A 13,081-nucleotide genomic window follows, 5' to 3' on the forward strand; every position below is an offset into this window, starting at 1 on the left:
TATGGTGTCTTGTCTCTTTGAGATTGTCAACTGCCTGAGCATAAGGTCATGTCTTCTCTTCCTTCTCTAACTCCCCAATACCAAGTACTATGTACCAGGCACAACCTGGCAACTCATTTAACTTCTCTAGGTCTCAACCCCTCAAATGTAAACTAGAGGAATGGATTATGACCTCAAACATACTATCCCGACTTTTAATATTACAGTTAGCATAAATCCACAATGCATATATTATTTTTTTCCTTGAATAATTCAATAAACACAACTTTGGGATATAGTGTATGTAGATTATTAAAAACAACAAGTAATACTTATGTCAATGTAGTCTACAGTTGTGCCTCATTCCTGGATGATTCTTTTAAAAGAGCCACATATAAATGGCCATATAGAAATGGCACAATTTACATGTGGTTTACACAGCGATGTTAAATGACCAAAAAGGGTAAAAGAGGCAAGAAGGAAAACTAGAAACTGGGTATCATACAACGGGCACAACTAATACAGGCAACTACATTTTTTAAAAAAATCAAACTTCAGGCATAAAGTCTCTGTCTGATGTGAAAAGGCAAGTAGACATGATTTAATTCAATTTTATTTTCAGTGGTGTGCCTGATACATGGCCATCCAGTCCTGCTTGGACAAGTCTAATGATAATAGCCAAAGTTTAACCTAAGCATTGGAGAGGTCACAAACCAGATCCCATAAGATAAATTCATCCCCCCCAATATGTTTGGTAAAAGATACAGAATTTAAAAAAATAATGTCCAAGAATTATAATATTACAAATAAATATCAAAATACATAACTGCTTTTGAAAAGTTGTAAGCTTTCAACCTTGCTATCATTTTATGCATGGCATACTCTTTTCAGTTTGCTAAGATTTTTATTTAGCCAGTTCACACATGAATGTTATTTACTTGGTTGGTCTCTGTTTACGTTTGTATCTCAGATGCCTATGATAGGTTCTCCTTATAAGTCACCAAACCAAAAGGTCTTTTGTTTTCACTTGGTTTGGTCATCCATTTTATGTCCCCTGAAACCAAACTAATGTCTCATCCATTGTGAATGTAACAGCCAATTAAATATTTAAAAAGAGCTATAATATTTCACCCCCAACCTGTGAGCGGAGAGTCAACATAATTGGCCCATAGATGTTCAACTTAGCGGCATTCAAATTTTTGTCACAGCGTCTTTGAAGCCTTCTTTTCTCTAGATAAATATCAATAATTTTTTCAGCTGCTTCTCATGTAATTTGGTTTTGCATCTTGAACCATTGTCGTCTCTCTTCTCTGGTCATTCTGTAGTTTGTCAACCATATACTGAGGTACTCAGAATGGAAAACATTGCTCCAGATATGATCTGGAGCACCTATAATGTGCTCCCTATAACATAACTATTTCTGCCACCTATAACGTGACTATTTCTGTTCTGAATACCTTGCTGCTAGCATTTGCACTCTGGATTAAGTTGGTGATGTTTCTGGTTACAGATATTGGATTAAATACATGAATTGAGCTCTGCTGTCTCCTGAAACTGCATTAAAATGATAGGATTTTAAAAATGAAAACCTCTAGGCATAAAGAGAATGGGAACAGAATTTTAGAAGCTAGACAGCAGATGGAGAAATGCACCTGACTTAGCATATCCCAGAAATCTGGGTCCAATTTTAACTGCAGAAATACCAAAAGGCCCAAAATTAAAGACATATTCTTCTGGAAAAGAAGTTATAAATGGTTGCAAGTCTGTTGAGGAGTCAAATTCCTACATCACCATTCCTAACTATCCCTGACCCACTAGAAAGCTGATGAAGTTTCCTACAGAAAAGCTACAACAGCAGATCTCAGAGCTGGTAAACAACAAATTTAAGTGCCGTTAAACATTAAGAAACATTAAGGAGAGAAGTGAAAGTTTACACAATTACTGTAGAAATTCCAAGCATTCTCCTTCCCCTCAGCTGCCAGACAACTGGCAAGACACTAGAAGTTTTCATTGGGAATATGAAAGGAAAGATTTAAGATGCTGGCATAAGTGCCACCCAAGGAAATGGTCAACCAGGTCATCCTGCAAAAACAATATCCCTGTGCTTACAAAGCTGCCCATTGATATTTTAATACCCCACTGGTAATATGAATGGACAAGCATCACTCAGTAATAGAAAACACTTAATATAAAAGGAGATATCAGAAAACGAAAGAAAAAGAAAAAGTTTGGAGGAGACAGATTGTGCAGAAGAATAAAATTTTAAAAAGAAAAAAAAGACACCGATTAATACACTCAGAAAGAAGGAAGATATTGTATTCATGAAATAAGAACATGAAACTAAAACTTGAATATTCAGAAGACAGAGAAAAGAGCTTTTAGAGATTAACATGTGATAGCACAAATAAATAACTCAATACAGGACTGGAAGACAAAATTAAACTCTCCCAGAAAATATAGAAAAAAATAGATAAGGAAATAAGAGGATATTGATATGAAAATCACTGGATGAATATCTGAATAACAGGGTTTCAGAGAGAAAGAGGATAGATCACCAAAAACATTTTTTTAGAAAAAAAGAAAACTGAAGAGCATAGTTAATCAGATTGAAAGAATATGCCGAGTGCCTGAAACAACACATGAAAATAGGTGCACATCGAAGCATCTCATTGTGATATTTCAGAACACATGAGGACAAAGAGGTTAGTCCTACCAACTTCAGAGAGACAAGAAAAGAGAGAAAACAGTTTCCATGTAAAGACCAGGAATCAGAATACCAATGGGCTTCTCAGCTGCCACAGTGAAACGTAGAAGGCAATGAAAACATGCCCTAAAAATTCTGAGGGAAGATCATTTACAAGCTACAATTCTGTACCTCGTACCCACTCTTAAATGTAAGGGTAGATTAAGGACATTTTCAGATATATAAATATCAAGAAGTGTACCTCCAATTCATTCTTTCTCTGAAAAGTACTGAAGGAGGTACTTCACCAAAACAAGGAGGTAAACCAAGATAGGGGAAACATGGCTCTCCCAAGGCAGGGAAACCCAAAGGTAAGAGCAAGGGGAATCCTCATGATGGTGGTAAAGGGGATTCTGGCATGAGCTGTGCAAGGGGCCCAGAAAGAAATAAATCCGAATCAGAACTACTCAAAAGCTCTGGAAGAGACTTTTTCAAGATGAAATTGATCGAATGGCTAAAGGGTGGGGAAGTGAATTAGTCGAAATGAGATTTACACATCTAGTTAAAGTTTGCTCAAGTACATAGAAGTACATAGGGAAGTAAATTAAAAAAAAAAAAAAACCTAAGGCAGTTTTTAACATCAAAGAAAATAGCATTGTTCAGGAAAGAAAAATTATTTATTATATACTAATAGCTTAGCTGCACAAAGCATTTACATACTTAAAATTATTTAAAAACAGAAAATTGATCTAATCCAATTTATATTGTAACTCCCTAGAGTGATGGGGTAAGTGGGGACTGTATGACAGAGAACTCAATCCTCAGCTTTCTAAGTATGATATCAACAGACAGAGCATGAAATTGATTAAGAAATAGCAACATAAACATGTTATTTAGAAATATGAGGGCATATATTTAAAAGAATGAGCTGAGTGGAAAGCCTTTAAGGAACTGAAAATGGTGAGCAGGTAGGAATGGAAGAGTGCTCTTTTTCATAACAAGTCTTGTGGAAATATTTGACTACAAAAATTAAATGTCTTAAAGAAGCTAAATTTAAAGGGATGAAAAGAGAGTGAGTGGTGTTTAGCAACTGGATCAAAGCTTTTCCTTCTGCTTAATGGATGGAGACCTTCTTATGGTTATCCCTAGGATAGTTGTAAAAGAAAAATTGCACTGAACAATTACTAAAAATGGCAAGGAAGACTTTATTCTAGACTATTGCAATAGGGGTCACGACTAGTACAATATGGGATGGAAATTGAACTCTACTGAAACAAAAGGCAGGATCATTTTTAAATGCTAAGCTAATGGAAAAGTATTAGAGGACATTAGTATGGAGGCTTGTCAGTATTGGGCCATCTGTGTTTGCTGATTGACTGTTATGGAAGATAAGCTTCTACTCTCCCACAGAGACTATCTTTCTTGATGATTACATTTCAAAGGGATGGTTTCTAGGCTTAAGAAAACAGGTTGTAAAAGATTTACATCTCAAAGGAGCATAGAAAGAATTTACAATCACAAGTTTTCTAAAGTTAAGGCTCTAAGAAAAAAGAAAGAGGTCAGGAGCTGCTTTAGCTAGGAAGAAGCCTGTCAAAATTTGGTCAAGCTGAGAGGTACATTAAGGTCCTTGGTAATAACTCAATCACCATCTTTCAAAATTGAAATCTTTCTCCTCACTTTCTTATCTCATATACTCTACTGTCTGTGCCCTGTCTCTGTTTACATCACAACTACATAAATCCTGTCAATCAAATTGCCAAACTGAACATCTATTCCTTCTACAGCCAGTGTTGCAAAACCTTACCTCAGCATCTTTTTACTCCATCCCTTCTATTTTCCCAATACTATTGCATGTACCCAAACCCTCACCATCTCTCACTTGCTCTGATGCACTCATCTTATTTTTTAACAACTTTATTGAGGTATATTTTACATAGCATGAAACTTACCCATCCCAAGAGTGCAATTCAATGACTTCTTAGTAATTTTACCGAGCAGTGCAGCCATCACCACAAATCAGTTAGAACATTTTCATCCTCCAAATCCTCACCTGGTGGTTGGTCTCCCCACTTCTAGTTTGCTTCCTCCTTAATTCATCTTCCTTGTGGCAAATAGATCTACACTAGCAAAACACCTAAGGCCCCAGGCTTAAGAATCAAACAGAACTAGGCTCAATCCTATTAGAGATTTAGTCCCAAAACTTACTAGTTGTATGATATTTGGAAAGGTCCTTATGAAATTTATAAAATTGGGGGGGATTAATATCTATCCCTTAAAATTATTGTGAGGTTTAAATAAACACAGTATCTCTGTAATTTTTAAAATCATTTATATTGAATTTGTGGTGACCTCAACAATCCAGGGTACTCCATGAGAACAACTCCAGGAATGTATTTAAGTAACTGACATTTTAACTGGAAAGCAATCCTCCTATGTAGCTTTCCTGATGCTCATTTATGACATTATTAGTATTACCATCCATAATAAGTTGCATCTCTTTAAATAGCCTTTATTGGAATCATTGAGTTAAATCCATATTATATACTGTGTTGTAATGTAGAATTTTTTTAAAAATATGACTTATACTGGTATGCAAAAACAATAGTTCCAGGGTACTTGCTTGGCTCTAATGAATAATGTGACTGTTTTGTATCAACATTCTTTCCAACCATCTGCTAAGTACAATTTAGTTAGCAATTAGCTAGCAATTAAGCCAGCCTGTCAAAAAACTTAATTGCCAACTCAACCAATTTTCAAAGTTATATTAATGATAATAGCTATGCAGCAAACTGAATTTAATAAAAATGCTTTGAGCATAAATCCCAATAATTCTAACTTGTTTTCTCAATTACATATAGCTTTTGAAATAGAAATGTGATGTGCAAAAAAAAACTTTTGAATAGGAGGGTTGAAATTTAATATCAAATTATTTTCTTTCATGGCTTTCTAAAGCCTGAGGCATTTTCCCATAAACAGAAGCACCTACCTAACACTTGCACTTCTTTCCCTTTGACAGCCATTATTTAGTTGGAGCCTGTGCCCCTAACTAAACAGACTTCTTCATTCTTTAATTTAAAATTGTCTGGTTACTGAAGAGAGTCAAAGCTCTATCATATTAGGCCTTTCTCCTAGAGAAATATTAAGAAACAGTCCAGGCTATGGAGTCAGAAAACCTTAAGCAAGAATTCTGATTCTTGCACTTACTGTTTGTGCGATCATGAGCACCTATATCTCCATCTGTAAAATGATAAAGAAGCCTCCCCTGCAGGAAGTTTCAAGGCCTATAGGTAATGAATGTTGCATGGTCAGCGCTTTGTAAGCACTCACTAACTTGGAGCCATAATAAATCTTTTTTTCTGTTGAAATCCATAATTTATGTAATATTAGAGATATCTTTTAGGCATAAGCTGCTAGCTTTGGTTCCTAATCCATTCTTAAAAAAAAAAAAAACTAAAACTCACTTCGCCCACAAAAGAAATGCTGTGGTCACCCGTCACTCTGACTTAAAGAAAACAACAGAGACTCCAAACAGCCTTCCCCCTGGAAGCCCTTGCAGACTTTACACTTTATTTTTCTCCTAAAGACTTATCCATTTGAAAACAAACCATATTCTAAGAAACTCTCAGACCCCACATTTTACTTTGACTTAGTGGTATGGGGCTCTCATGCAAAATGTGGCAAGGATATTTCTTTTAACCTCTGTGGCTTCATATTTTTGCTACCATGATGCCAATTTCAACAATCACTTTGACTCTCTGAAAAGAATTTGACACCCAGACATTTATGTCCATTTTTTAGTTCCACAACAATTCATGAATATATTCAGCAAATATTTCATTTGTGTATAAGGCTCTGAGTTAGCCATCAGGGCTACAAAGATGAATAAAATGTTTCTGCCACAAAGAACATTAGTAGTAGAGACATAAATATGTATGCACACACATACAGACCACATATACATTCAACACTCACAATAAAAAGGAAAAGCTATAACTAGAAAAAGAATTATGCAGATAAAGAGAATGTTATAAAGTAAGGAGTAAACTAAAACATATTACTCACTTCTAGTAGAAGTAAAACTAGTTAATTATTCATAAAAAATAGAACAAGTTGCTTTGTTTGTATTTCAACAAAATAATTGCTGGATCAAAACTGCTTGTTAAACTGTGAACCAACAGTTTAATAAACAAAATGTGCTTTCATGTGTGATTTTATTCCTGGAACCTATCATTGTTTAGTGATTATAACATTTCTCACTGAGGTAATGACAAAAATCTATGATGACTACATATTACCAAAGCACAGGTTGGTTGTATTTCTGTTAAACTGCTATTAATTGATTACCATTGTAATTAAAGGTTGTTTTTTTTTTTCTCAGACCAAATAATGTCTTCCACACATTTAGCTTTCAAGTTAATGAATGGATGAATGAGGATAAGTCCTAGGTTTTTTTGCATTGAACTCTAATACACTCTTGCCTTTGAAATAGGCTGTCAGAGGAGTTCCATGTATGTTATATAACACACACACACACACACACACACACACAGACACACACACACACACAAGAGCAGAGAATAAATTAAAACACTATGCCTATCTAAACAGAAATGAAGCCAAAATTGTCTTTGTAATGTATGACTCTTAATGGTCAGTAGTGATGAATGATTTTGACATAAACTGTCTGTAGCAATCAAATAATCAATATAAATTCAACTCAAGAACTATTTTTGAGCCTGTTATGATAACATGTTTGTGTGGCCTTTACACTTTAGGAAACACATTCACCTCTTTTTCCTCCTTGAAGTACACAGCAACTCTCTGAAGGATGTTATTTTCATGCTCATCTTTTAGAGAAGAAAGCCATAGTTAATAGGAGTAGTAATTAACAGAATTATGGATCTCAAATCCTGTATCCTTTCTAATAGCTTATATTATCTCTTCTATGTATAAGCACTTGGTAAGGGGTACAGAGCAAATCAAAAATTTCTTGATAACTGATGTGTATTGTACTTTCCACTTTACAAAATATTAGCATCTATATTATCCCCTTTGTGACAGTGACCTTTTGAGACGATAGCTCAAATATTAAGGAAACGTAAACACCAGAGAAAAGGATATAGTAGACTAACAATAAGAACAGCATTTGATCTGGGCTTTGGTTGATCAGGAGAGAAGGAATCCCAGCCAAGTAGGAGGATCAGGAGAGTCAGCTTGGATTTCAAGCATAATTGCAACAAATTGATACACAAAGTCAAATGAGGGCTACTCATCTTTTAAGTTCTGATCCTACATGGGTTCTCTGAAAATCTTCCATGCTTCTTTGGTCAAAGATTTTCCAGAGGAGAAAAAAAAACAGAATACTACTTTCAACATCAAAAAGTAAGGGTTCCCAGAGAACAAATATTTCTGAAATCATTAGAGAAGAAATGTATATGTCAGACCAAATAAATTTCCAAATAATATTAGTCCTAAGCAAAAGTACAGTTATGTATTATAACGAAAAAATAAATATAATGACCTAAAATTGAGAAAGCCTGGCTTTAGGAAAAGTTGTAAGATTCAAGACATTTTTCACTGTATAGGGTAATAACCGTTCAATCCCAAACGTCCATTCCTTTCTCATTCTTGAAATACCAGAACCAGGTGGTGAGAACAATGGTATTTTTTAAAAGATTTTATTTGTTTATTTGAGAGAGAGAGGGCACAAGAAGGGGAGGGGCAGGCAGAGGGAGAGGGAGAAGCAGGCTCCCCACTGAGCAGGGAGTCCTACTCGGGGCTCAATCCCAGGACCCTGCGATCATGACCTGACCTGAAGGCAGATGCTTTAACCAACTGAGCTACCCAGGCATTCCAAGCAATGGTATTTCTAACAAGTAGCATAGTGACATAGAGTGGCAAAATGGGAGGGACCAGGTGATAAATACAAAAGTCACTCTTAGGACAAAGATGGAAGAGTTGAAACCAGAGTTCCCTTGCCGGATACATTGTGCTGCCCAAGGCATCAGTGGTAGTAAAGACTGTAGGGTAAAGCATGGGGTGTGATTAACATCAGAAGATTCAAAACTTCAGTGCTCAAACGCGTCTGCCCATCACAGCTTTCCCTCAGTTGGTGCTGGCCAGAGGTGTGTAGGTAGGTTAAAGGTCAAGAACTGTAAAGGACACCGATACGTGGAAGGAAGGCGAGATGAATAAAACCTAGCAATTTTCAGTAGCAGTTAAGTTCAGCATGTGTTTGGTCTGTATCATTTGCCTGTTTTGCCTTCCTTTTAATTGTATTTATTTTTTATTTTATTTTTTTCTGATTTGCCTTCCTTTTAATCCAGATACTTGGGTCATCTTCTCCAGATTAAACCCTTTTGGTTAAGTTTGACAATAATCACTTTAGAATCTTCATAGGAATTTCTAAGCTAAAAGTAATGTAGACATCAGAGAAAAGGGAATTTATGCTACTTGCTTTCATCAGGACAATCACTCAGTGTGTCTGACACTCAGATAAAGAGTATAGCTTTAAAAGCAAAATTTACATCATCACAACATTAGTTATGTTGTTCTATGGAGAAAAGGGAAACTAACAAGTTGATAGAAAAGCATCACAGAATGTAGTCTGTGTCTACATGTAGGAAGTAAACGTGAAGAAAAAGAGCCTAGGTTTTGTCATTTTAAGACACCTGTAGTAATTACTTTTAGCCTTTTTGGACCCATACCAGCTCTTCTCCTCCTCTGGAATGGAGCCTCAGCCCCACAAGTTTTTCACTGTTATTCCCTGATCTGCCCAAGCCTCTCATCCCGTGCTTACTGGTGCTGTTATCTTGACATATTCACAATGAGGAGCATGCAGTCTCCTTTTTTGTATGTAAGAGTTACACATTTATGTAGTCCCCCTTCATAGTGTGCAAAGCATTTCCCAAATATAAGCTCTGTTAATCCTACAGCAACCCCAGAGGTAGGTATTTTTATGAAAGCTTTTATATAGATGAGGGAAGGTTGACCTACTATGTTCCAATGACCTGACCAAGTGGCCAAAACAGACTCAAGTCCACTGTGCATGATTCCACTGGTAAGTAGCTAAGCTGACCTAGAATCCTGTCCTCTGACAGCAGGGCCAAGGCACAATCCTACCCTTCTGCCTGATTCTCAACGCATAAACTTTAGTACTTGAAGAATTAAAATACAAGAACACATGTATTTATATGAGTAACTGTTATTAAAATTTTAAACAACTTATAGAAGAGGATACCTGCTTATTTATACATCATTTTTATCAGTTTATTGATTTACAAGTTAGTTGTGTCTGAAAAGATTTGTGCTGAGTCAGAATATATGTATACCAATGCTTACTTTCTTTTTAACTCACATTATGAAAAAGACTAGGAATGAATATGCCTCAATTTATTTGGCTCTATAAACAGTCTTTATTGCCATAAAATATAAATAAATAAGCTTAAGATGTAGCATCTCTTAAAACTCAAATCAAATAATGGGATAATTGTCTGGTAAAATAACCATAATCAAAATGAGTGAAAACCACAAGGCTTTTGAAAGAACCACGTATACATAGGAATAAGTTAGAGAAGGAGGTACATTAAATGATCTTGTTTATTCAGTACCCAATGCTTCTTGATATTTTCACAAGAAATGAAAACCAGCCGCTAGGGAAATAATTATTATGTTGTCAGCATAAATCCCATCTGGGCGAATTTCTGTAAATGGAACGTGCACACCCTGGTAATTAGAGGGTATTCTATTAATGTAGAATGTAGCTTCATTTGTTGAGCACTTATTATTTGCAAATAACTGTACTAAACTCATTGATTTACTATTTCCAAACTCTGGAAATTAAGAAGTAGTAATCCTAATTGTATGGATGAGAAAACTGAAGCACAAGGAGGGTTAACCATTTTGGCTTTGCATCACAAAGCTAGTAAATCTAACACCAGAATTTTATTCTTAACCATTGCAGTTAACCACATCTGCCAAGAGAATTTAGACTCTAAAATGTCAGAGTATTGTTCACAGTTGTCTGAAAGACAACGCATGTACTTTTGTACTTTTTTTCCTCAGTGAATTTTTGTCTTTTTCACTTAGATTTGAACTTGTCAATGAAATTTCTTTATCTTCCCTCCTTTAGTGAACAAGTTCTATGTTTTATTTGATTTTTTCCCCTTTGTTTTTGCTGTATTTTTTCCTCAGAGAGAATATTCTTATTAAAAAAGAATATATATAGCCAGGAAGAGCCATCTCTTTATGTAAATCTTTATTTCTTTATATACAAGTACCATCTGGACTTCCTAATTTTTGATAATTCCATTTAAAAGTAAGTATACTGAAATGAAAATACACATAGGTATAGGTACATAATTTACATGACTGAATAAATTCAACTGGAACATAATATTACCTTATCTTCCTCACACAGAGTTTACCCTTTCATAGACTGTTTTGTCATGGTTTATCCAAATGGCTCATGAGCAACCCAAGGTAGTAGTCATTTGCTTTCTCCCCCCCAGAAGCTCAGAAGAAGCAATTGGAAGAGAGTATAGAGCTGATCCAAGATGAATGTGTGTCAGAGAATGCAGATCACTCTACAGAGGAGCCTGCTGAAGGAGGGCCAGATGCGGATGGAGAAGAGATGACTGATGGGATAGAGGAGGACTTCGATGAAGATGGGGGTCATGAGCTGGTAGGAACTAAACATTTGGTGTTCACACCCCTTGGTAATAGCACCAGCATGTCAGCAACTCATTCATTCTAAAATAAAGATTTAATATTTGGGGCGTATTTCATTCTTACATGCATATATTTAAGGCAACATCAGTATAGTGCTTTGCACATAATAAGTGCTCAATACATTCATGTTAACTTAAAATATGACAGAGTAAATGAACGGACAATTGAAATATTATTTATGAGATTAGTTATGGTTAAAGTGAAATGAAAGATTCTCTTTCCCAAATGCTCCATCACGAAAGGAATCTTGCATTTGAGAAATTATATGTGAACTGTACGTGGATATAATATTCTCGCAACAAACGACCATCTAATGGAAAATACATGGCTCCCTCTCTTATTAAATAGTGTCATTCACTGGTGATAATTATCTTTATTAGTTGTATGGCCAACAGTTATTTCTATAGTCTGCAGACTAAGATGACCCTTGATATATGGCCAGTACCATCTTCAGAACATGTGCTGCTTAATAATTTTTATGAGTTGGGGATTTAGCCAAGACTTGATTCCTTATATGTTTTATTTCCCCAGTGTTGTTGTAATCATAGTGCTCATATCTAATGTCCTTTCCTATGTATGTACACTAGGGACTTCATAAATATATGCTGATGAGGATGCGATTTCTCATATTTTATCATCCATGAAATTAAACATACTATCTTAAAGGGATTGACTAATAAAAATGATGAGAGGGCGGCAAGTGTGAGTATGTGTGTGTATGTGTGCACATGTTGCCAACTCTCAAATATCTATGAACTGATCATATGAAACTTGACTTATCCCAGGTAATATCAGATTCCAATTTGTTATAATACCTATTGTTAGTTAACTAATTTTGTCATGGTGGTTGTTGTTTTGATATGGTAACTACCCTATCAATCGTTTCATTTAGGAAGCTCTATATTGATTTTTAACATTCTAGTTCTGTTTAAATTGTATGGGACCTTCTTGTAAACTTTTCAGAGTCTTTAGAGTCTTTAATAACCACCCTTATTTCTCCAAAAGTCAGCATCAGCTTGAAGGACTTAAGTCACTTTTTAGAATGGTTTTTGATTTCAGGAATCTATTAAGCAGGGACTAGAATGAAGGACTAACAGATCTTTCAGCTTTTTCTCAGGCCAGACCAATTCAGTAACTTAATTTCCTCAGCCCATTCTAATCAGACTTCTGTTTTTACCATTCTATTGTGAGTGCTTTTGCCAGGGCCTCTGGAGCCCCCTGTGTTGCCATTTCCAATGGTTACCTCTCTGTTCTTATTTTCATTTACTTCTCTGAAGAATTTGGCTAAGAATTGATTAGGAGAATTCTGAGAAATTCTCCTAACATACCAATTGCTCATTCCCATTTTCCTGTGTTAGAAACTTTGACTCCATACTCCCATTTTAAATATTAGAGTAGCCCAGGGCTTTGTCATAGGCTACCTTCTTTCTACACACTTTTTCCAGGATGACTTCATTCAATAACAGAGCTTTAAATGTCACCTATAGGCCAAAAAATTCCTAACTCTAAATTTGTATTCCTGATCTCTCCCTGGAATTCTAGACTCATGTATTTAGATGCCTGTCTCTTCATAGATCTCCTCCAATAAACAATTGAAATTCAACATGACCAAAACATTATTGTTTTTTTTCCAGTTATCTTATCCTTTCCCAGTCTTTCTCATTCTGATAAACAACTTCATTATCCACA

At 35.4% G+C, this 13,081-nt stretch overlaps 1 protein-coding gene across 10 annotated transcripts in view; it reads left to right on the forward strand.

Moving 5' to 3' along the window:
* Positions 1–13,081, forward strand: part of RALYL (RALY RNA binding protein like) — a 685,749-nt gene that overhangs the window by 642,490 nt on the left and 30,178 nt on the right. For 8 of the 10 annotated variants that reach the window (XM_027580147.2, XM_027580090.2, XM_027580099.1 and 5 more), the window contains one exon: positions 11,173–11,345. The exons of 1 other annotated variant lie outside the window; for it this stretch is intronic. In XM_027580147.2, coding sequence (XP_027435948.1) covers positions 11,173–11,345 — 173 coding nt within the window. The remainder of the gene's footprint in view (positions 1–11,172; positions 11,346–13,081) is intronic. One more of the 10 variants, XM_027580081.1, reaches the window with a different exon arrangement.

Source organism: Zalophus californianus, chromosome 4 (genome assembly GCF_009762305.2).
Source record: "Zalophus californianus isolate mZalCal1 chromosome 4, mZalCal1.pri.v2, whole genome shotgun sequence".
NCBI classification, from domain to species: domain Eukaryota; kingdom Metazoa; phylum Chordata; class Mammalia; order Carnivora; family Otariidae; genus Zalophus; species Zalophus californianus.